At 39.0% G+C, this 24,791-nt stretch overlaps 1 protein-coding gene across 4 annotated transcripts in view; it reads right to left on the reverse strand.

The window, feature by feature from the left end:
* Nucleotides 1-24,791, reverse strand: part of LOC101473661 (RNA-binding motif, single-stranded-interacting protein 3) — a 162,620-nt gene that overhangs the window by 47,338 nt on the left and 90,491 nt on the right. For all 4 annotated transcript variants that reach the window (XM_023153964.2, XM_014410855.2, XM_004568057.4 and 1 more), the window contains one exon: nucleotides 14,459-14,550. In XM_023153964.2, the coding sequence (XP_023009732.2) occupies nucleotides 14,459-14,550 (92 nt within the window). The remainder of the gene's footprint in view (nucleotides 1-14,458; nucleotides 14,551-24,791) is intronic.

Raw genomic sequence — 24,791 nt, forward strand, 5'->3', positions numbered from 1 at the left:
CACACACCCAGAGGTGTCACACTGACTGCAAATGATCAAGGCAGAACTTCTGGAGAGGAAGTGATGGGTAAACAAAAGAGATGAGCAAAAGGAAATTTTAAATAGATGACAATGATTATCTATCACGTGACTGCAGAACGCATGTGAAATATACATGTTACCAGTTCTGGGCTGGACCCCTTTAACCTTTAGAACTGCTCTGAGCCACAGGGGCAACAAGGAGCTGGACACCTCAGAGATTTTGGTCCATATTAACACAACATCACACCTGCTGCAGATTTAGCAGCTGCACATCCATGATACAAATATCCCATTCCACTGCATGCCAAAGGTCCTCTACTGGTGACTGTGGAGCCCATTAAAGTTCAAGAAACTAGTTTGAGATGGTTTGTACTTTGTGAGCCTTATCCTTCTGGAAGCAGCCATCAGGAAATGGGTACACTAAAGGCATGGACATGGTCAGCAACAACTGTTCCAAAAAACAAACAACCCCCACCCCAAAACCAATCCCCCAAACTATTATACCACCTGCCAGGTGGTGGTTTAAGGACAGAGCCACGCTTTCAACTTTTTTTATGCCAAATTCAGACCTTACCATCCAAATCTTGCAGCAATCGAGACTCATCAGATCGGGCGATGTTTTCCAATATTTTGTTGTTCAAAATGCAGCCTCATTTTCCTATTAGCTAACAGAACGCTGTGGTCTTCTCCTGCTGTAGCAGATGCTCCTCTGCAGGTATTGTCTGTTGCATTCTTATCAGTTCATAGCGGTCATCTCATTCTGGCATCAACAAGGCATTTTCACCCAGAGAACTGATGTCCACTGGATATCTTCTCATTTTCAGAAGATTCTCTGTAAACCTTTGCCAATTCAAAGTCACTTAAATCATCTTTTTTCCTCATTTTGATGTTATTTCAGGCAATCTTTTAGGAAGGATCAGATCCTGAGTGCTTATATTAAGTATAGTAATTATCATTCTTGAAATTGTCAAATATCTAAACTACAACACAATGCTGATTTGTTAACTGTGCCCCTACGTTCTCTAATGAGCAAAACAAGTGTTTTGTGTTAACAAGCAACAATAACCAATTATAGCTACTGGACTTTTCATCAGTTTTCATTCTTTTTCTTTAAATAAAGTCAGCACTTTGCACAGGAGTATTTAAGCTTTGCATTTTACTGCAGTGTGCCAGTAAAATGCAGGGAAAAGTTACAAAGAAAATCAAAGATTCAAAGCCTGCAGTCCTGGATACATGGTCTGCATCCTTCACAGTAACTCTGCTACTCTTAATACCACTTTAACAGATTAAAACAAAGTGGAGTTCAGCTCCTAAATTCACTCACACATTACCTCTTCCACCCCCACTCTCTCTATCTCTTTCTTTCACTGAATTGTTCCTTGATTGTCTGTCTGTATTGGAGCATTTCATTAGACAAATGCAATAAACCAGAAGGCCTGCTGGATAGCTGGATTATCATTGAGGAAGCACTTTCTCGGATAAGGAAAGCGAAAATTAATAAAGAAAGTTTTCAGACAAACTTATTAAAATGCATTTTTTTCCTTTGCCCCCCCTTTTCTTAAATGGTATGTAGCTTGTCAGACAAAGCACTAGAAAAAGAAGTGAAGAGCCACAGCCAGAGAGAAAACAAATTAAAAGGAAACTACAATATCTTTTTTTTAAAAAAAGGTCCTGAAAAATTCAAGTGAAGAGAAGATTTGTGCTCTTGGCAGTGATTAAAACGCTTCTGAGTTCTGAATCAAACTCTGAAAGAAGATGAGGTATTCAACGATGTATTTGTTCCCCCCATTATTTCATGTTACATGTAAAAATGCCAAGATACATAAGTGTAAAGGAGGCTGCCGTTTGAAAACTGGTGCAGGAAAAATACCATCTAATTCGTTTCATCTTCATGAAAACATTTGAGAAAATGCATGAAAAAAGTATAAATGCAGGATTTTAAGGCAAGAGCTACAACCGTACTCTCAACTTCATTGAATTGCCATAAAAGTCAAAAAAATGTGGCTGTCATACCAGGGTATGTAACACTTGTAGTACTTTATGAAAGGAGCAGAAATTTTGACGAGCTGGTAGATTTGCTGTATAACGGTTAAGCCGTCTGTGTCCGCCCACACCTTCCGCTGGCCTCGGCTATAAAGTTCAAGAGGAGAGAAATACTGGTTTACACTTCAATAAAAGACCTTTTTCATCAACTCTGCTCTTCTGACTACATCAGTCTCGCTGTAATCCAACCATCAAGGTCAAGTATGTGTATGTCCGTGAGTATGCGAGAATGACTGTGTGCTGCAAGAAGGCAAGTTTAATCTCAGGGCAATCAAAATAAAGGAAAACAGCATTAGCGCAACTTTCCTCCACAACTTTGAATATTTATTTTTCCTAACTGTGATTCAATCAGAGTGGCCTGAATGAAAAGTGTTATTTGGGTCAAAGCACTAGCATCTAATCTAATAGTTGCACTTCCATCATTTCACTCTTAAACATTCACACCTACTTTCCTGTACAGATCATTTTTCCTTAAGAGGCCACTGAGCAGCTCTAATGGAGTTCTGGGGTTTCATTTTCTCAAGGACTCTGTGCAGTTTAAGTTAGCTTAGCTCTTCAGTGCCAAACACATGTTAAGCTAAAATGCATACTTCTGACCTTATCTTTAATTCTCAGCATGTCTATCAACTTTTTAAAAACAGAAATACACTTAGACACCAAATGCATATTTCATTTTCACACAGTCTACACGAGTGACTGAGCAGCCACTAGAGGATTTTTTTTTTTTTGCCCCAATACAAACACACAAACATGTGTACACATCTGCCAGTTGTGTGTTTTGTGCTTTCACATGACACTATTTCATCCTGATCAATGCCTTTGTCCTACAGACCCAAAGCTCAAAAGCTGTGGCCTGTTGCCATGGTTATCTCTATTTGAAACCAGAGGGATTAACCTCTGTTTGGCTTGGGAGAGAGACAGGAAGATAGAAAAAATGAGACAGAGGAGCAAAACGAGAGGGAAAAGGTGTAGGAAAAACAAGGAGTGAGAAATCCAATGAGTAACGAAATAAGCCAAAGTGACAATAATAAACAGAGGGCCAGAGACACAGCAGTGTCCATTAACCCCCCAAAATGTGACGTGTTGTTTTTCCCCCCCCCCAAAGTTTTCTGCACCACAGGGAGTATAAATCAACAATCACACTGCTGTTGGGTTGTTTTGATTAAGTAAAAATAACTGAACAAACACTGGGTACCATGAATTGTTTTTTCCCCATATTGTTTTTTAAAGCACATGATTCGAACCGTTTCTTTTTAATAGAAAGGACTGGTGTACCTGCAATACCAGAAACATAATCAGCACTATAATCTTACAAGTGACAAAACATAAAAACAAATCTGTGACTGACTTTATTTACATCTGTAATACTGCCAACTTGATCCCCTTCTTAAATTTTTCTTTTGGCCCAGCTCTGTTGATTTGGGCTACACAGAAACCACTGTCACACAGCACATTTCAAAACTAAATATTGGGATTCTCTCACTGAGATGTTGCCTTTTCATTTTCAGTTGTTATGCTTTGTTGTGAAAAGCAACAAAAGCCATAGATGTTACACGCTGAGAAAAACATAGTACAGCAAATGATCCTCTTTCTCAACTTCAAGAGTGAGAGTTTGAACCAAGGGCTCTGGCTGCAGAGTGTCTGTGTTACAGACACAGAAAGCACATGTAGAGACATTTAATGGAATTAATGTAACATGGAAGCACAAAAAAAGAATTTCAGCTGCAGCCGTTTTGCATCAGGAGATGGGCTTTTGAAGATGCAACTTCATTTGCAGTATGTGGTCGTTGTGAAGATGCGTTTTCAGTGTGTGTTGCTGAGGAGCTAAGATGAGAGAGTAGAGATTTTCTCGCCATCTTTTGATGTCGGGACGAGGGCACAGTGGGGCCAGCTGACAGCTTGTTGGGCCAAGGTTATTTACTTTTAGAAAGGGAAAACCAGCCTGAGTCAGCAAACACTAAAGGGCAGTCACACATACGCACATTCACACACACTCATGCGAAGACACATGCACATACAGATGAACATGAGCATGCCTATGTACGCGCATCCCACCCTTGCCGAACTACACACCTACACACGCAGCACCAAGAGTTTAAATAGTCTCATCACAGGAACACCATTGAGAAAACAGCAGTCTAATTACCATCATATCCTCTACCAAGGACACCTCATGATGGCAGGCTCATACTCATCTATTCATTTTACATGTACAGACCACATCCTCCCCTCTTACAAAGCCATTATGCCTTAACAAGGGTTCTTAAACCCTCCCAGTCCAAACTGAGCAGGTTTAGTGTCCTCCTGAGACAGAACCTTGTTAAAGCTGCGTCATTAGGAGCAGCCGCAACAACCTGGCCTGTCTTCTATTTCAGGGGCATTACCCCAAATTGTGCATGTATAGGATCTGATAACCAGGAATAAGCAGTGAAATAATTAATAATAACCCCACTACCAACACTCACACTCCACACACACACAAAGGAAAAACCAGAAGCAATTACATATGATTTATTATAATAGTATGCATAGCAGCAGAGAGCCAACCACCCTTATATTTAACATTCATAGGATGAGCCAGGAATTTTTACCCTCATGCTGAACTTTGGTTGCTAATGTCCAATTTCCTTTCTCTAGTCAGAATGTGAACGTTCCTGAAAAAGGACAGCCAGTGGCTGTCATTAGGATTCTCAAAGTTCTTGACATTATCAGTCATTTTCATTTTTAGTTGCACCCTCAAATTAAGCCAGCCAAAGGTCATAACGATGGAGTCTGGTCATACGGTTCTTTTATACTGAGCAACATTATTTATGTCCTTAGCAAGCATTAACTCAACTTGGCACATTTACAGAACTGATTATATCAGCTTTAATATAAACAAATTCATTGACATTTAATATATCATTTTGTCTGTACTGAAGTTCCACCTCTACAATCTATTTGCATTTTGTTTATATTTGCATCCAATATAAATCTGAAGCATTTGGTGTGTATCTAGAAAAAGATCTTGAAATGAAACCTGGGGGACATCCCATGTTAAATTGCTAACTTTTTCAATAAACTAGAGATACAATCAAACAGATGACAAGGCTCATATACTTTCAGTAAGTAAAATAAGTACAATTGTGTTTCTATAGGACCTCATCAAGATAAATATCAAAGTCCTTCATACAAAAATATTAGAAAAAAAGTTAGCCTAAAGTATGTATAAAAATATGGTTTTAAAAAGAGATGCACATTTTTGTAATACAAAATCTATAAATCAGATCTCAAATTATGAGGATTTTGCCATAAAAATACAAACCTCCTTAAGGAGTTACAAATAGACCCTCAATCAATCAATTTTCCTGTAGACTCCTGGTGGAGCATAGGGCCGCAACAACACCATGGCAACGGACTGTTCTGGGCCGTTCTCTTCAGCTGGGTCCACGTCATTCCGGCGGCCTTCACTTCGCTCTCGACAGATCTTCTCCATGTCTGTTTGGGTCTCCCCACACAAATAGACCCTGGATAATTAAAACTTGTGACATCTTGATTCTGTTGTTTTCATTGCTATAGAGGTATGTGGTATCACTACACCAAGATCTAAAGAGCTCTCTAAGGCCTTCAAAAATAAGCTCTGTCTAGCTTTGAGTCTGGCAAGTGACCCTCCACCGCCCCACTCTTCTCTGGAACAGACTGTTTGATGCCTAAAGAAGTCTACAAGAACAGAAACATTTGGTCACACTAAACTGCAAGTAACTCGCAGAGTGCAGATCAAAGAACTTTTCAGTACAAGAATGTCAAACCGGCTGTGAAGTATGGCGGCGGAAATGTTATGCTGTTTGGGGTTGCTTCACTGCATTAGTACACAATCTGCAGTCTGATTCCGTTACACAAAACAGCTTAACTATTAAGCTTAAGTGGAACTTGAGTTTTTACTTGAATAATAATAAGAACATTAGTGCATCCTCACATGGCGAAAAGAAGAAATAGATAATCATGGAATGACCTATTGCAATGGAAGGGATTTAAGAAAACTTGTGTCAGGGACACAAGGATAATTCTACAAAACTCCAAGCAATCATTCTGCTAAGTGAGGAATACTCTTTATCAATGTTTTTGCTCCAGTCAAAATTGGAGAAGATGTTAAACAGCTAAAGTTTGCCTGAAGGATATGCAACGAGAGACAGATGATGCAGACGAAGAACAGTTTATGCAACAGGAGCGAAACAGACTGCAAAATAATAAATGTTGACTACGATGGACTACCCCCCACCCCACACACACACACGTTTCCATATATACATACATATAGATCATTTTTTATTTCTATAAATACACACAGAATTACAAGTGCATTCATTATTATTATATTTAGCCAATTTTCACTGTAGTGTTGTTTAATACACAACTTTCATCTCACTTTCAAACATGTTGTTTTTCTCAACTGTCCTAACCAATGGCTTGAAAAGAGATACTAGCATATATTTGGAAAACCCTTTCAAATTAAGTGTAGGTCATAAATCATACGTATTTATAACACTGTCAACAGAAAGATTAAGATTTCTTTAGGTACTTGTTATATAATTGTTGCTAACAACCCCACTCACACTACAACTAGCGCCATACAATTCACTGCAATTTATTATGTATAGTTTAATTAGAACCTTGTATTACAAATGTGGTGGAGTAGCTATAACATATCTAAACCCTCCATGTGTGAAATTGCACATTGTAAATAATCATTAGAAAAATACAACAGGACCAAGAGCTGAGGTAATTAACACAATACATCTCTAGCATACAAGTGCCATTATTTTCTCTGACACCACAAATCCTTCATCTGAGTAAATGTTACAAGGACACCCAACTCAAATGTTATCGTCCCACTGAGTGGTCATTATCAGCTGTAATCAGTCTCAAAGATATCGCCACCAGGCATCCAGGTAACAGCAACTGGTAAGCATTGCAGGTGTCCAACTCAATAATCACCACAACTCTGTGCACCACCCTCTAAATCAACAAGCACAAATGACTTCAAGGATTTCAGTGAAGAGATTTTTCTAAATGAAGAGGCAGAATGGAGATATGTAATTGAAATGAATAAATACTTAAAAAATAGATAAGTGAAGAATAGTCAGACTGCATGGCAGAGCGAGAGGAAAAGGCTTCATTGGTTTTCAGTGGGCATGTACAGACTCAGACGTACTAAAAGGTTACAGCATTTGATTTGTGATATTCCACTCTAAAGGCTCTGTCTCTGTCTGGAGGAGCAGTTTGGCTACTGCTGTCCACAAAGTTTGATCGATGGCTGAATTATGCCATCGGATTGCGAACCTAGCCGACTATGCTGTCTGCCCAATGACAAACAACGAACGTGCCTGGCCACCAATAACAATGAGAGATGTGAGGACCGAACAGCCAATCAAAAAATAGAAGCAATAGTGTCCCCATAAAAAGGGACCTTTCACACAGCCTCTCTCACTGCCATTAATATACTTCACTCATATGTATTCCACTGAGTGTGTGGGGAAAAAAAGATTGTAAATGCAGCGCCACCATTTTCTTCCTCACACCCTCCTTTTCTGCTAGCCTTTTATTTCCTTCTTATACTTCCTCCCTCTCATAGTTCAGGCTGCCCACTCCACATATACTCCATCTCTCTCCACCCTCCCTTGCTACAGTTTGGGCTTCCCACTCCCTCCCTCCATCAATCACCGCACGCACCCTCCCTCGCTCCAGCAGCCCACTCAAAGGCTAATTCCACAGAGGGAGAAAATGTGAGGATAGGCATTTTATAGTGTTTTCCAGTTATCTCTGTCCTTATAGAGCTGTTCTCAACCCAGCTCCATCAAACCAAGCACCACCCCCACTCTCTAGCTGCCTACTCCATCCTTCCTCTGTTCATGGCAGTACTTCCCTCATTCGTCTTTGTTTTCCGTTCTCTCGCGGGTAATGCTGGGGTGAAACCAAATCTGAAGGGTTTTTCTTAATGAGCCATTCAGTAGTTGAAAAGCATCTTACTCTAACAAAATGACTGAAAATTGCTTGAAATGTATTATGCAGTTCCTCTAAAATAATATAATTTCACATGTTATTGCTGTAGCTGATTGCATTCCATTGCTGAAATATGAGGCTATGAAGATGTAATGCTTTCATTCACCACCAAACAAATCGTGCATTTGCTTGGGAATCCATCCTTTACTGACTGTCTTCTTAAACATGACAAACTTCAAATTCATCCCCAACCTGTACTGATGTTAGCAAACATGATTGTTAGCTTGATTCCATTTCCATGACGCTCTCGCTCTATTTTAGTTCTCTTTCAAAGTGACTCAGATTTACTACAATGTACTGGCTGCGTTTATAAATCAGATGGCAATTATTTGCAAATCATCAGAGTCAGATAGTGCTTGTTTAGAGACAAGTGGCCTCCCACCTGTGGAATCGCTTTGGTCCACAAATACTTGCAATTGGTCACCAAATGTGAAAATAAATCAGTGCAATCAGTGGCCAACCAACAATTTATCCCAGTCACAAGCACCTTGCTATTCTTTTTCTTGGCCATTACACCAGCTTCATAGTGCAGCGGTTTGTACATTTACACAACAGGCGATAGATCCCAAGTTTGAGAATAGGAGGAAACAAATCCCTAAGAAGGTTGTGTCAGGAAGAGCATGTGTTGTATGGAGCCACATCAAAAATGTGGCTCCATCTGCTGTGAGGAAGGTAAGATGTCTGGGAAAAACTACTACTGCTGCCCACAGAGACTACAAAACATATAGCAAATTAAGTTATGAAGCTAATAACTTAAGTTAACAACCAGGGACTTTGATCTATACATACATATGTGTACACACACACACACACCCTCTTCAGTTGTCTCATCAAAAGACCTATGGAGGACTCAGTACAGAACAACCCATGACAGCATTTGCATTATCTAAGCCGCAGCATTTGGTGTAAGCAGCAACAAGTTTGCCACAAAAGAAAAAAGTATCCTCTGTTTTTATTGCCTGCTCTGCCATCTCAAAAAAGGCAAGCATTTTACTGATATTACTTTTGTTAATGAAGCATTTATGAGCCAGGGCCTTTCGAAAGAATGCTCTTCGCGGCTGCATATTGCATAAGCTCAATAACCTCAGGTTCTTGCAATCTATCCTTTAGCAGTACTGTACACTGAGGAGGGAGAAAAAAAATGTCACGAACGGATAATGAGTCACTTATGTTTTATTAACATCTTCAATGTTTACCATTTTTGTTATTCAACTAGAACGTTGACATTATACAGATTTATAAAGGTCTCTACCAAAAACAGTATACGTGTTCTCGTGTACTCTTTATGCTCATATACTAAAAGACTTCAGTTCTGTTTTCAGTACTCTAACATTTACTGTTGTGTAAGTAATCTTTTTTGATGGCATAATACACAACTTAGTAAAGCAGTAAAATGAAGAAACTGTTGTGTGTCACTAGGAATTATCATGATTACTGTAATGATGAGAAATATTTTTTCATTAGCAATGCAACAGCGGCGCATTAATCACCCAAACACCTATATTCATCTTCATTTTCCTCTCAGTCTCCCTGCCTCTCACGCTCTCTCCCCCATCCAGTCCATCTCTTTCTTTTGTTTTCTCACTTATCCACTTAACTCCTACATCTCTCTCCCATCACCCTCTACGCACACTAACATAAAAAGACACATGCACATACACGCGCACACACAAAGCCAAGGGATGGTAATGCAGGGTTAATATGATTGGAAAGCAGCTGATGGTTGTGCACATTCAGGCCAGATTACATTTAATTCGATTGGGTTTCACTCACTAGGATCCCTCCCATTCCTATTTTCCTTTCTGTCCTCCTCCTGAATGTCCTCTTCCTGCTATTGTTTGGCTAGGGGCTGTCAGGTCTAACAAAAAGACAGTAAATTCAGCTTTATAACATCCTTAACCACTCAGATCTGAGCAACTTGCAATGCAAGTTGATGGCATGTTTTTTTTTAAAGAATATAGAAATATTATAGTTGATATCTCTGAACACAAATAGAGAATCCAAATACATTTTGTTTAACTGCACAGAGACAACCTTCTTTGTCATAGCTGTGTATTCAAAAATAATCTACATAGTTTATAAAAAGAAGAGTCCTCTAAAGAGATGGGTCACTTCAGATTTTACAACAGAAGAAAGGAACATTACCATTATCACCTAGCCCAGGGTTTTCAATTTAAAACTCGGCTTTTCAGTCACAGGCTGCTCTTTACAAAGCAGAATAACACCAACATTTACATTATATGTGCTGGCTGGTGAAAGTATTCAGGTGTATTACTGTATATCTGGCTGACAAAATAAAAAATACACTCAAACAAATGGCTGAAAGAAAAAAAAGAAGAGGAAAAAAACAAACAGGTTAGAAACAAACGGGTAACAGAGTGATAGACAAGCAGGAAGCAGAGTGGGGGGAAAAAGAAATGCTCTTGTCTTCCTGTGTATGTGTTTTTGTCTGGTTCATCTTTATTTTATGTCTCAGTTGGTCCTGCTGGCCACCTCTTCCCATCACTAACCTCAGCTGTCAGACACACACAGACAGCCACATAAAAGCAGTACACATGCAAGAAAGCTTGCACACACCGTTTATATCAGTAAATAAAGTCCGGGGGAGCGAAGGAAGAAAGGTAAGAAAGAATGAAAGAAAGAAAAAGAAAAAAAAAAAGAGGCAGATAAATGACAGTCAACCAGTGTCGTTAACTTTACGAGTGCCCGTTTTCTTTCTACCCTTCACACACTGTCCTTTCTCAACCCTGTAACTAACGACTCTGGAGGAGGCATTGCAGCACCTGCTGCACACATACACACACGGTTTGGGGGGAATGTACAACAGAGGAAATGGGGAGGGGGTGTGTGTGTGTGTGTGTGTGTGTGTGTGTGTGTGTGTGTGTGTGTGTGTGTGTGTGCGCGCGCGCGCGGGGAGCAACTAAACCAACCCCTAAAATAGGATTAAATGGTGGGATTGGGGGTTAAAAAAGAGAGAGAGAGAAGTGAATACAAAGACAGGAGGTGCCAAGGACAAAGTGGAGGGGAGAAGAAAGAAGGGAGAGAATAAGGGAGGGAGGTGTGAAGTGTCACTGCCAGTAGTACCATCTCTCTAATTAGCATAGTGACCTTGGCCCTGTGTAACTGTTATTATATACCCACCCACCCACGCGCACACACACACACACACGCGCGCACACACACACACACGGGCTTAGGTGATTTTGTGTTTGCAAAATAAAATAATGCCCTGATATGAATGTTAATATTCAATACTTTCACATTGCTGAATGTTCTTACAGGGCTACACATGCTTTTCACAAAACATTTTGTAGTGCATAAAATGCAGAGAAGCACCGATTCACATATTGGTTAAAAATCAGAGCTAGAATTTAAATCATTCGCTGTACTCTGTGTAATAATGTTAGGGGGATTCAACCTACAGATACTCTTACAAAAAGAAAGCAAGAATGAGGCTGGGAGACAGAAAAACTAACTGTGAGTGAGCTGGCGAGAGCGTGAGGGAGTACAGCTGTAGAAGTAATCATCTTTCAGGTCAACAGTAATTACCAAGAAGACTGAGGAAGTGAGTATAGGACACACGCACATACACACAGTTTCTTGTCTCTTCTCTCATCTTGGCTTGCTGTGTTTTCTTCTCGTCTCATTTATTTCACAACCAAAGCATGCACCTGCTACAAAAGAAGATGTCAGTGCAAGCTGCAGGGTTTAATGGATAAAGGTTTCTCGCAGTAAATCCAGTTATATACACACTAGCAGTCTAATCTTGCTTCAACTGTGCTCTAATTAATTCATGAGTGATGTCAGGAAGTTACTGTAATCATGGCTAACACAGACTGCTTACACTGTGACATATACTGCTGCTTCCAGCTCTATTTTAAGCTATTTCCAGCGTCTTGCCCTAAATGCAACCTCTCAGCACAAGCCCCCTACATCTCTTAAATTATCTGACATGCAGCATGATGGTTCCCGTGTTTGGTTTTCCTGCTGCCCATTGATTCGTTTCTGTCGTCTGTCATGTGTATAAACCTGTCTGACATTTCTGATTCGTTGTCTTGACTGACCAAACTGCTGGTTCGGCATTTAAACAAACACGCAGATAACACTAGGGATGGCTATAAGCATTATGTGGTGTAGTCCATTTCTCTTCTGAGCTCCTGTAGGCACAAATGCTTACATCTATGACATATCATCTCGTCTCCCGTGTAGATTTATTTGTCCAACAATGGCTCTTAAAAGTGGTTTTTTATACAACACAACTTTTAACTATTTATACCGTTGCAGAGGAAGTTAAGCAAAACCTAGATCCTGGGATCTGTAGATTCACAATCATGTTTGCCTTTTCCTTTTTTTTAATATAAAGAAAGGAAAAGAGAAAAGATATTTTAAGAACCAGATCCACAGATAAGCAATTTCCATGCTCTTCTTGTCTCTACAGATTCATTTTTTTTTATTCATCCTTCCAAACAAGGTCAATGATATAGTACTTCCTCTCAAAACCTATTCTATCCCCAGTTACTATGTTCAAGTCTCTTCCAATCAGTTTTAAAAGGCAGTAGATCTCATGCTTTTTACTGTATCAGAATATAGTAAGCCTCTGTGCTTCCTGGTAGCTGGGAGTAACTATAAAATAAGAATATAAAGTTGTGAGATATAATTTTTATACTGTATAGGCTGCATAGATCAACACTATGAGACTTTGATACAAGTAGGAAAAATGTACGTAAAGAGCTTCAGGGAGCATCATGAAATATCCCACACCATTTATGTTCTCAATATGGGATTATAAGCCTGCCTTTATTTATCTGAACAATTGCTTTCAACACAGAATATGTTTTCAGATATTTAAACGTAATATGCATATGGCATGCTTGGCTAGATTTATCTTTGCAGATTGGATGCTATGACATTTAAGGCCAGCACTGGCTCAGTAGTGACGCTATCCAAACATCCCGAAACCCCAAAATAGGTAATATTTGTCTTAGATGTTTCATCCCTCTTTAAAACAAGCTGATCATCTCTCTCTCTCTCTCCGCCCTTCACTTTGTTTGAAAGACTCAACTATCTTGTAGATTAGACGCAACATCAAAGCTTACCGTCTCAGCTAGCCTACACAAAATCTCATTGTACTGCTATAAGTTTTCAATTGTCAGTCTCTCTAATTTAAAAAAAAAAGTTGCTCAACTTACAAAATGTTCAAGGTTAGGCTTGAGATGGAACATCCTCCATCAGTGTTTTAAGACTGTAAGATTTATTTACTGCTCACTGATCTGGGAAAGTTATGTGGGACGTCAGCAGCTCTTCTGCATAATTAGTTCATGAAACTGGAAGAAGTCTGTAATTTCATTTGAAATGGACTCTTTGCCCTCCGTTCCATCCCTCCAGAGAACTCAATCTCCAAGGAGTCGAGGGTTCTCCCCTCTATAACAGCTAAACACATCAACCCTGCTCCTCCCTATCCCAATACCCCCCCACCCACCACCCCTAAGCCGTTACGAACAAAATAAGAGATGGAAGTCTAATGAAAAGAGGTTTAATAGAAGAGCAAGGCAAAGGTGGCTCAAAGGCTTGCTGCTGTTTAATTCAATGGGATGCTCTTGGTGCCTGAAGACTGGCCTATTTTTAATTGCACTCCTCTCTCATTTAGAAAAGGAAGTATGCAGCAATACAGCTTTAATGAATCTGAAAACAAGACAGGCTATTCACTGTCTCTCTGTCTTTCTCTCAGGCAGGATAATGTGATTGTGCTGGTTAGGTCCAAGTTTCGTCACAGCATTGTTGTCCTCTAACATGCACACATGCGCACACTGCAGATTAACCTGCATGCTTTCCTTAAGAGAAAAGAAAGATAGGCGTGTTCCCTGCTACTATGCAGTCTTATAAGATATACTAACATAAGGATATAAATTTAACAAACACCCACTTTCTCTAATCTCATCTGTCTTTCACACACGTTTTTGAAAATAAAACAGAGCATTACTAAAGGGCCACATAAGACCAAAAAGTAAAGAAAGATTGTGGGAATGTAGGAAGGCAGTCAAGCCTTAATCTGCGTCATTTTGTTTGTTTGCCATGAAAAAATTAACTCCAGGACTAATTCGATCAGTAATCTCAAACCGACTCAAGCAAACCTGCACCTGTCAGTCTCGAGTCAACCCAAAAGTATTACTCGCGTGTAAACCAAGCGGTCACGGCAAAAGTTTTGATCATCTCATTTATGTCATCGCAAGCTATTAAAAAAGTAATCTCACCATCTATTATAATCCGTTTTCTTCAGGAGTTACAACACCACCTCATCAACACCAACACCGCCAAGTTAATCAGACCACAGACTGGAGCGTGTGACGGAGCTTACCTTTGCCATCTGTGCCTGGACTCCGCTGGCTTTGAGCGAGGCCACAGCCTTCTGAGCTGCTGCAGGGCTGTCGAAGTCCACAAAACCATACCCTGTACACACAACAGAAGTAACACAGATGCAGAAAGTGTCAGGAAGATGGTGGATGGTAAGGAGGAAAGAAAAAAATGATTAAAAAATAATCAGGAATGGGTAAAGTTCTGAATAGTGCTGAGGAAGCTCACTACTGATTTCTATCACAGACCTGAGGCTGTGTTTTCAGTGCATTAATGCAATAAATATGTCGAAATATAGTCAGGTCACGTATTTAATGAAAGCTGCTAGTTCTCCCTTTGAATGCATTTTTGCACAGAAGAAAACTGGTGATACAACAATAACTATACCATGTTTATGATCCATGTTTTTGTAATGATTTTTAGTGTATTTCAGTGCAACACAGCACTGAAATACACTACTAAAAGCTGCTCACTGTACAGTCTCTGTAGATTAGTTATGTGAAAAAGAAAACTTCAACAGCGCTCTGTGCAGGTCTGTGAAAAACCAAGTTCTTCAGTACCTTTCACAGCAACAATTTGAAGCAAACAGTTTCTATATCACCATCAGTCTCTCACATCTCTGTGGAGGAATTTTGGTCCGGTGTTCTTTACAGTGTCTTTCATTTCACTGTGGTCCACAACTGTTTTAAGGTCCTGCCACAGCATTTCAACCAGGCTGAGGTCTGGACTTTGACTAGGCCATTGCATCACCTCGGCTCTTTTCTTTTTCAGTCATTCTGTTGTACATTTGCCACTGTCCTGTTATATGACCCAGTGTCACTTAGGTTTAGCTGATCCACCTCAAAGGAGGGAAGCACCGGGCATCTCACAATACCTTACTGCAATACTTCACTCACAATCCAATGTTATTGTGATTTTTAACAGTTCTTGATATGCTGAGTATTATAGTATCATACGTTTATCACAGTGCCCCAAAGTTTAACTTTGTTAGTATCTGTTTTATCCAAGAAGATAAAGATCTCATTTCAGTTTGTCTCATTTTAGATTGTCAAGCACTGAACCAACACTGTTTTAAAAGCACGCCTTATACGTTGCCATAAGACAGACAGTCTGCTATGGGTCTGATATCAGTCTGTAATTGAATGGGGTCAAGTTGGCAAAAAAAATGCAATGGGTTTCTGATAATATATCAATTACCTGTGATAAACTGAGAATGAGAATCGCATATCTGTTGTTGTCTATGTAGACAGAAATTCATATTTAACAGAAATTTATTTGTCTCCTGGTATTTACACTGTATTGCCATGCAAAATAGCTTGATAATTAATAGATTTTCCCCTGCCCCTAAAAGTCAATATTGAAACTCACAGAAAAGAAATCAAAAACAATGTGCAACAAGGGTTGTTACTGACTATGAAGTAGATTATAGATCACAGGTTATAAATGAAAAATCAACCAAAAAGCTACTGTCCAGCAAATAACTGACATTTGTTATGTTATATAAAATCTGTTGCATCTGTTTTTGTTTGATAAGCTAAAATATGCCAAGCAACATTGGGTGTACAGTTACTACATTTTCAGTTGAGAGAGGATCCTGTAACTTACTGCAGTTTGGGAGAAATTGTCAGGTTTAATAATTTTTTAAAGTAATTTAAAGTAAAATTCTACATTGAAGAAAAGTGTATTGTATGTGTATGCTGTCAGTTACATTTCTCAGAAAGGAAATTTGAATATGCAAAAAAACAAAAAAAAACTGTATTTAAAAGGTCAAATTTAACATATAGAATAAGAAAGAAAGAATAGAATAAGAAATAAGAAAAGGTTAAGTAACCCCATGATTCAGAAATCAGAATTATCTTTAAAAAAAGCTGGTATTTCTAATTACTTCCATTGTATTGTATCTGACTTCTCAAACAAAACACTAGAGATACATACATATATTCTTAAGTAATGATCAGTGTTGAATGTCTCTGCAGTATATATAAAAGACAAAAACTCATGCAACATACAATTACTGCAGCATTTGCAACAGCTGAAGTTACCTTTGCTCAAGTCAAATTAATAAGTTAAAAGTAAAATGTACAATGATATCCATTTAATTTGAAGCTCTGTGAATCTAGATTGACTAATGAAGGAGCACACAAAATAATCTAATTTTCTTTTACTGGGTATGGGGCCGAGTTAAGTGAGATGTCAAAAAAAAAAAAAAAAAATGGAAAAGGAAAGAAAGACTTCTGTCTGCAGTGTGTCAGACAGCTTGGATGCAATTGCGTGAGGCATATGTGAAGAAAACTGTAAAATGCTTGTGTGAGTGATTTTGACTGTATATCTGTATGAAACATGCATGAAGAGGGGGGGGAAAGGGGGGGGGGGGGGGGAGCACAAAAGCCTTGAAATTCTAGCTGTGGTATGGAGTGGGCTGCATGTTAACACAGTTAAATGATCCACATGTCAAAAGCCTCACTTACCACAATCCTAAGTGTAAACATGATAAGAACGCTGGAAACACGCATACGCCTCATCCCTAACATCTGTTGTTGTCTGTCTGTCTGTTCCAGGGTTTGGAAATGCGCTCCATTTTGCTGATAAGCAGATGATATTTTATTGTTCAAAGGCAGCAAGCTGCTTTCACAGCAAGATCTGCACTGCACACACAAATATTTATACTGTTGCTAATGAGAAACTCATAATTTAGCCTAAATAGGGTTACACAAACACATTCAAGTTCTTCCTGTGGAACACACACGTGATGTGCACACATTAGCCTCTGTGGCAAACACAGATGGATACACAATATATGCAAGCATGCAAATATCCACGCTACCTACAGCAGTACTGACTGCTTTTTAAATCTATATTTATTTAATTAGTGCCACTCTGAAACAGTTCCACTAATTGAGATTGCGCACACAGTATTTGTCAGCTGTGCATTAGGGATGCTTTCATTTTATTCCAGGGAATGTTGAAAAGTTCCATATCAGTTCTCACACTAACTATAATGGGTGCTGCTTAATTTTGGAGTGTCCATTTAATTAGTGGGGGGAGGAAACCCAAAGCAGATGTGAAACTGGTTAAGTCAGTCACCACTAATCCAAATCTGAGACCCTTTGTTCGACAGCACATCTTCAGCGTCATCAGCATAGCACAGCTGTGTTGATATAACTGGAGCTTCAATGGGCAGAAATGACAACATTTGTAAATCAGAGCTGTGTGTAAAATGATTTCACTCACTAGTTTTCTGATTAACTTAGATCTGAACACCAGTGAGTTATTATACAACATCTTTACTTTAAGCCTTCACTGTGACGTTAACCGCACGTCCATGACTGTGATGCTTTTGTGCTGACAAAATGTGTCCAGAAAGACAAACACCTGCCTGAACACTCACGCATATCGAGGCCTGATAAAATCATGGAAACACGACTCCTTCAAATTGAATTCATTTATTGTAGCGCAGTTATCGAGATCTTTTTAAAAAAAATCTCATTTGTGTAATAATTAAAAATGAAATTCATTAGGTTTGTCTATTATCACAGCAGCAGGTAGCTCCACAGTATACCAGATCTATATAAAAACCCACTATTAGTAAAGTGTGGTCTTAAAAGCCTTTTGGACCCATCTGCGATAATATATTAAAAAAATGTTACTATTTGTGTCACATAATTTACAGAATCATTGCAGCAAACCCTGTGAAAAACTGAGAAAAAAAGAATAAGTTATTATACATAAGAAAAATTGTGTTTTTAGTGCCAATTAAGCTGGTGTTAATGATTACATCTAATTCCTGTTTCTTGCATTAATATGATGATTTACATTTGATTTCTTAACCTATATATTATGCTTTATATATAATCTATGTATTATGAACTAGTATATTAAGTAAAGTTATGGTAGTAACATTAAACAGAGTTAAAAGAAAGCAACTTGGGTGTAATCATATTTACAGCATTCAAATACCAGACTGATCTGTAATGTAACCAACAGTCACTCCTTGAAGCCGTTCTGTTTACAGTGACTTACTGATCAGAGGCTCATATCCAACACGTTCTTGTGCTAAAGTAGCACAAGAGTGTGTCTCAGGAGCCTTGTACGCGCTCTGTAAATAAAATACTGAGTTGTAGTTGTTGGCGTGTAATCTTGCTCTGCCTTGCACATTTAAGTTGGTCCTTACATCTAAAGACCTCAGGGAATTAGTGTGCATTTTATTCTCCTAGCACAGGTGTGTGTTGCTCAGCCCTGGCACCATTCACTCTCCTTTAAGCAAGAATGATGGAGACAGTTTTTTTTTTTCCTCAAAGTGCTCATCTCACTGACTGGTTAGGTTTGACAAAACATCAGCCTTGAAGAGAATGTGCCATTTGTTTTGAATCTATTCATCACTCAAGGAGAGTTCTGTTTTCTGAACATCTATTTGGCCTTCTCTCCAGCGAGGTCTGAGGTCAAGTATCAGTGACAGAGTGCATCCTAGAAGCTGGTAGGGATTCATTGTCGTCCTCAAGGACACTTCAGAAGCCTGGACGCTTGTTGAATTGACGAGCATATGCCTGCCTTTCAAGCTGATGGACAGTTCTGCTGGTGAATACAACAAACTTCTGTCCACTTTGTAATTTGTAAATCATACAATACAGTCATGGTAAAAAGAAAGTACCCCCCCCCCCCCCCCCCACCCCCCAAAAAGAGCATCTCAATTCTAAGGTTTTTACATAGCAGGTTTAACATATTAAACTGTGTTGTTACCTAAGTAATAACCTAAGTAAAAATGACTCTGGTAGAATAACAGTTACTTGACTAACTTGAAGTAATCCTTTTCTGTACTAGTCTCTTGCATATTTCTGGAGGAATACAGTTTCAGGTTGAGGTCTGGACTTCCACTTCTCCACGGAAAAACCTTTTCTTTTTCAGATATTCTGTTGTAGATTTGTTGGTGTCTTTTGTATGACCCAATTTGGAACAAGCTTAAGCTGTTGGACATTTGACCTCACATTAATATCTTGAATATTTTGTTATACAAATGTTTATGGTTGACACAGTGGCTGCAAAACAAACCCAAATCACCACCACTGTGCTTGACAGCTGGTATGAGGCGTTAGTAGTCATATGATGTTCTTGATTTTTGCCCAAACAAATTATTATGGCCAAAGGTCTCCACTTTGACTTTAACATGCTAACTGAGGCCTGTAGAGACTGAGATGCAGCTCTTGGGTTTTTTGCAGTTTCTATCAGAATTGCACAGTCTGAGGTGAATAGGGGTGCATTCGGCAGGTCCACTCCTAGGAAGATTGGTGACTCTGTTGAATATTTTCCACTTGTAAATTTTTCTCACTGAAGATTAATGGATGTCAAATTGTCTGGATAATTCCCAGATTGCTGGCACTGCGCGCACACGCACACGCGCACACACACACACACACACACACACACACAGATCTGAATGCTCCAGACCAGCAAACTACTTTTATAGGTGTGCTCTCACTTACTGATGATCACATGATCAATTCCAAATGATTTTTTAGTCTTAGTTTCTCTTAATGAAAGCAGCATTTTGGTTTAGGTTTTTGTTAAATAATTACATGGTGTAAGGACCATGTTATTTTTACTATGTCCTGAGATGCCAAATCTTAACTGAAAGACTGTGTGCTTTCTATTCAAACAAAATGTGAATGTGATTGAACACATGTTATAAGTCTACATAACAAAAATTGAAAATCTAAAACATTTAATCATTCATGTTTGTGCACTTGACCCTCTCCTCTGTGGTCACTCCAACAAATATTCCACTTGTGATAATACAAAAAGTGATAAAGTGCACACAAACATGCACAAATGATTCATAGACACCGATGGAAGGACAGATAAATATGAGCATGAACACACAAACACCACTAGATTCAATCCAATCTCCTGAGCTCCTGGCCTTGGTTAGCATATTCTAATGGCCCGAGTACACAAGGAAACACAAGGAACTCAAAGAAAGAGACGAAGCAATGGAGGAATTTGGGGGTTGCAGTGAGATGGGAACAGAGGGCAAGCGAGAGGCACAGGCAGACTGAATTTTAAGGGAGGGGGGGATTCTACTGGAGACACAGAGACAGTGAGAGGGAGGGTGCTTGCTTTAGGAAATGGAAGTCCTTTACAATCTAGTGGTTTCCTCTCCCTTCCTCTATCCTGTGCAGCATACACTCTCCCTCCCTCAGAGATCCCGCTAACAACAAAACTGCCAGTGTATTTAACACCGAGCTCCCAACAAAGCATAGGACTCTACAAACATAATACTTTTATTTCAGAGAATAAAGTAAAACTTTTATTTTCTTTGTTTACTTAATTAAACAGTAATTCTAAAAACAGTGCATCTCATTTCATGGCATCAAACAATATATTTACATTGCCCTGAAGATGAAACATCAATTTTTCAGGGATAAAGACCAAGAAAAACATCACAGAAACTGAGATCACATGGTTCCGCATGACAGCAAAAGTATGCAAACCAATCGAACTGTGCGTCTCCTCGGACTGCAGGGGAAGATGGCTTTATTTATGTACCTGTCTCTTTGAGTACATTTTTCATGCTTTCTGGCTCTCTGCATAGTCTTCCTGAAAAGAAAAGGCTGTCTGCTAAATCATCAGTTTCAAAGGGTCTCCTTCCTTTTCTGTCAGCCCCAGTTTATTTTTACCCCGTCCCTCCACCTCTCTGTGCCTCCACCCATCCATCCCTCCCTTTCCAAGAGAGCTCTCTGTGCCAATTTGTACTCTCTTAGTCACGCTAAGCACTTATCTTGTCCCTACTGAATGCCTTTGCAATCAAACCAACACTTATCCGGTTGTAAGGCACTCTAATGGCCGACTGATAATGAAACTCCTTCATTGTGAGTTAACAACTGGCTAAAAGATGTATGAAGTCTACATCACAAGCAGCGAAATTGCTGATGAGAGCCACAGCCTGTAATCGCCTATGCTGCTGCAGCTAGTGTATTATGGTAGACTGTGCATTAAATATTGTGCATCAGTTCATAGCTTGTTGTACAGTGATTGCATTCTGAAAAAAGTTTCTCTCATGTTTAGTTTCCCTAGTCATGTCTGCAATATAACTAGGACAGGGTGGCAAGTTTTCAAATGTAATTTTTATTTATTCATTTTTTACAAGGAACAAAGACACCAGCTTCGTGTATGCTCTTACCTCCCATGCTGACTATTACAGGCAACGAGCTGCGTGAACTTTTCTCTGGATTGATTAGTCAACAGTGCCAAACAAAATGTGAGTGAATGTGATTAAAACAAGCTGTCAATTTGTCTTCTTTGGTCTGAAGCCATTAACTGACGTTGCAAAAAATCAGTGACTTAACAGTCAGACTGTTAAGTCACAGTCTGACTTTTATTCTTATTAGAATAAAATTTTATTCACTAAACTTTTTATCTTACTTGAAATTGAACCCAGAAGAGAAATAAAAGTCTGTGCAGTTACAAATTCTGGACTCTAAATATAAAACCCACATAGTAATAGGGTCCAACCTCAGCCACTTCATTAGGTACACCTTATTAGTAGTGGGAAGGCCAGTTTGCCTTTATAAATGCATCCATTCTTCACTGGGACAGATTCAACAATGTGCTGGAAATATTCTACAGAGATGTGATAGCCCCACACAGTTGCTGCAGATTGGTTGGCTGCACATCCATGATACAAATCTCCCACTCCATCACATCCCAAAGCTGCTCTATTGGATTGAGATCTGGTGACTGTGGAGGCCATTTGAGCACAATGAAGTCATTGCCATCTTCAAGAAACCAGTTTGAGATGATTTGAGCTTTGTGACATATCACATTACCCAGCGGGAAGCATCCATCAGCAGATGGGTATATTGTGGTCATAAAGGAATGGAGCATAGTCAGCAACAATACTCCGGTAGACTGTGGCACTGAAATGACTGTCACTTGGTACTAAGGTGCCCAACGTGTGCCAAGAAGATATCTTCAACTCCATCACACCACCAACAACTAATCTGAACGGTTGATACGAGGCAGAATGGATCCATGCTTTCATGTTGTTTATGCCAAATTCTGACCACATCCCCTAAATGTCAAAGCAGAAATCGAGAGTATTCAGGCAACATCTTTCCAATCTTCTATTTGTTTAAAATGTAACCCGAGTTTCTGTTCTTTCCTGACAGGAGTGGTGCATACCCATATGGAAAAGATATATATAAATCTTATAAAGTTTTTATCTGTCTTGTATGAAACTTGTATGAAAAGCATACAAGAGTGAACACACATAAAATCCCTTGAAAAATCATATAATGAAACTTGTATGTTTTGTATACTTACTAAAAAATATATATGAAAGTAATGAGAAAGTGGCCACTTTCATGAGTAAATCATGTAAGGCTTATATGATTTATACATGAGTAAATCATATATGTTTTTACTATTTCTTTTCCATATGGGTAGTGTGGTCTTCTTGCACATCTGCTTTAACATTCAATGTGTTGTTTTAGGTTTAGGCTGCCTGTCTATTAGCTCAATATCTGGCTATTTTCTCTCTTTTAGACTGCTTGCTAGAAACCTTAAAGACAACTGAATGGAAATTCCTAGAAAACCTGTCTGAACAACAACACGACACTTAAATCACGTTTCTCCCTTTTCTTCGTAAAGCATCTTTGGGTCCAATTTCAGCAGATTGTTTTGACCACGTCTACATGCATAAATGCATAGAGGTGCTGCCATGTGATTGACCGATTGGATACGAGTTGATTAGCAGATGCACAGGTATATTTAATGAAGTGCCAATGAGTCAAAATTGACACCATGTGGCATTAATCTTAGTCTTTTATTTTATTTATTGCAAAGAAAAGTCAATACATAACTGTTCATTTAATCATTTTTTATCTTCCCATGTGGTTGTTTAAAACCCAAGTCACAAACATATTGTATTAGCCGAAACAGCTTTTCCACAATGTTTTTATAATAGGTGTAAATCTATATTGTGGACTACTTTCTACCATGGATTGATACATAGCCGATGTATTTGAGCACCAGATGTGCACAGGTTGGAAACAGAGTGTCAGCATCCATTAGAGAGATCTCACCCAATATCGTGGCTCACTGACGTGCTCCTAACAGCATTTTTATACAAAAGTACAGCACTGGTAAACACTAATAAGCTTTAGACTTTCAAATAAACTGTGTTTGCCTGGGATTGGTGAACAATGAAACCATATCATCACCCATATCCAGGAAATATAATTGAAAGCAGAAATTACGTTCGTTTTCCATTTAATTTGTAAGCACTCGTGCAGTACGATCAAAAATGATAACTTTTCCATACTATAAAGAAGCATGAACACGAAGACATAATTGGCAGACATCACAATTATGAACTGGAGGCCATACTGAAACAGGTTTTGAAAAACTCATTTCACAAAACACCAATGACAAAAATTAATGAGCCGAGAAAGAATAACTGATAACTATCACTGGACTTATAGAATTTTCTTCCCTTCCTTTGGCTGTGCTGTAAAGCAGTCAGGAAAGGCATTTTAATATGCGCTCAAGACTCCCAAGCCATATTTGATTATGTGATGGTGAAGCAGGTAGCAGCAAGATGAAGTTTAAGATTTACATAACTAGCCAATTAGAAAGATTCAAGATAATGAGCGAAGTAAAAGACTTTCCAGAGGAGCCTTACTGAGATTTGGTTTTCCCATTATTATGTTAAGACAAGCAGGAGTGGAATCAAAATATTTTATCCTAAGTAATCAGCACAGATGAAGACTTAAAATTCACATTAACATTTCTCCTATCAGAACCAATCAGTCTGGGTTTTCCTTCACTCACACCGTCCAACCTGAAACTGTGATTACAGGACCTTTGTGCTGTTGTCCTAAACCGTGTCAGGATACCTTTGAGTACAGCTCTGACAGATGAGCAGCAATCATTCTGAACGCACGCTCTTGTGTGCCTCTTCAAAACAGACGACTACAATCATATTGATTAGTGCTTTGTTCAGACCACTCTAACAATCAAGCAGACCCTCATCAGAGGACACTTGAGTGAGCCCCGTTTACCGCAGAGACGATTTGAAACATATTGTGTCTATTGTCTGGTGTTCCCCATCCTGATTTTGCATACGACAACAATACCAACAGCTTGCTTTCAAAATGCGCTCAACTCTGAGTATCATTAGAGAGCAATCCTGAAATCATCATCACGGTGAAGTTAAGCAAAATAGAGATTCTCTAGAAGTGCATTATTACGATAGATTAAAGGATAACATGGCCTTTATAGTCAGCGGCCGTGTGTTCTCCAACACATGGACTTACACTGTCGGTGTTTAAGTAAAGGAAATG

This window comes from Maylandia zebra, linkage group LG11, assembly GCF_041146795.1.
Source record: "Maylandia zebra isolate NMK-2024a linkage group LG11, Mzebra_GT3a, whole genome shotgun sequence".
Classification (NCBI taxonomy): Eukaryota; Metazoa; Chordata; class Actinopteri; order Cichliformes; family Cichlidae; genus Maylandia; species Maylandia zebra.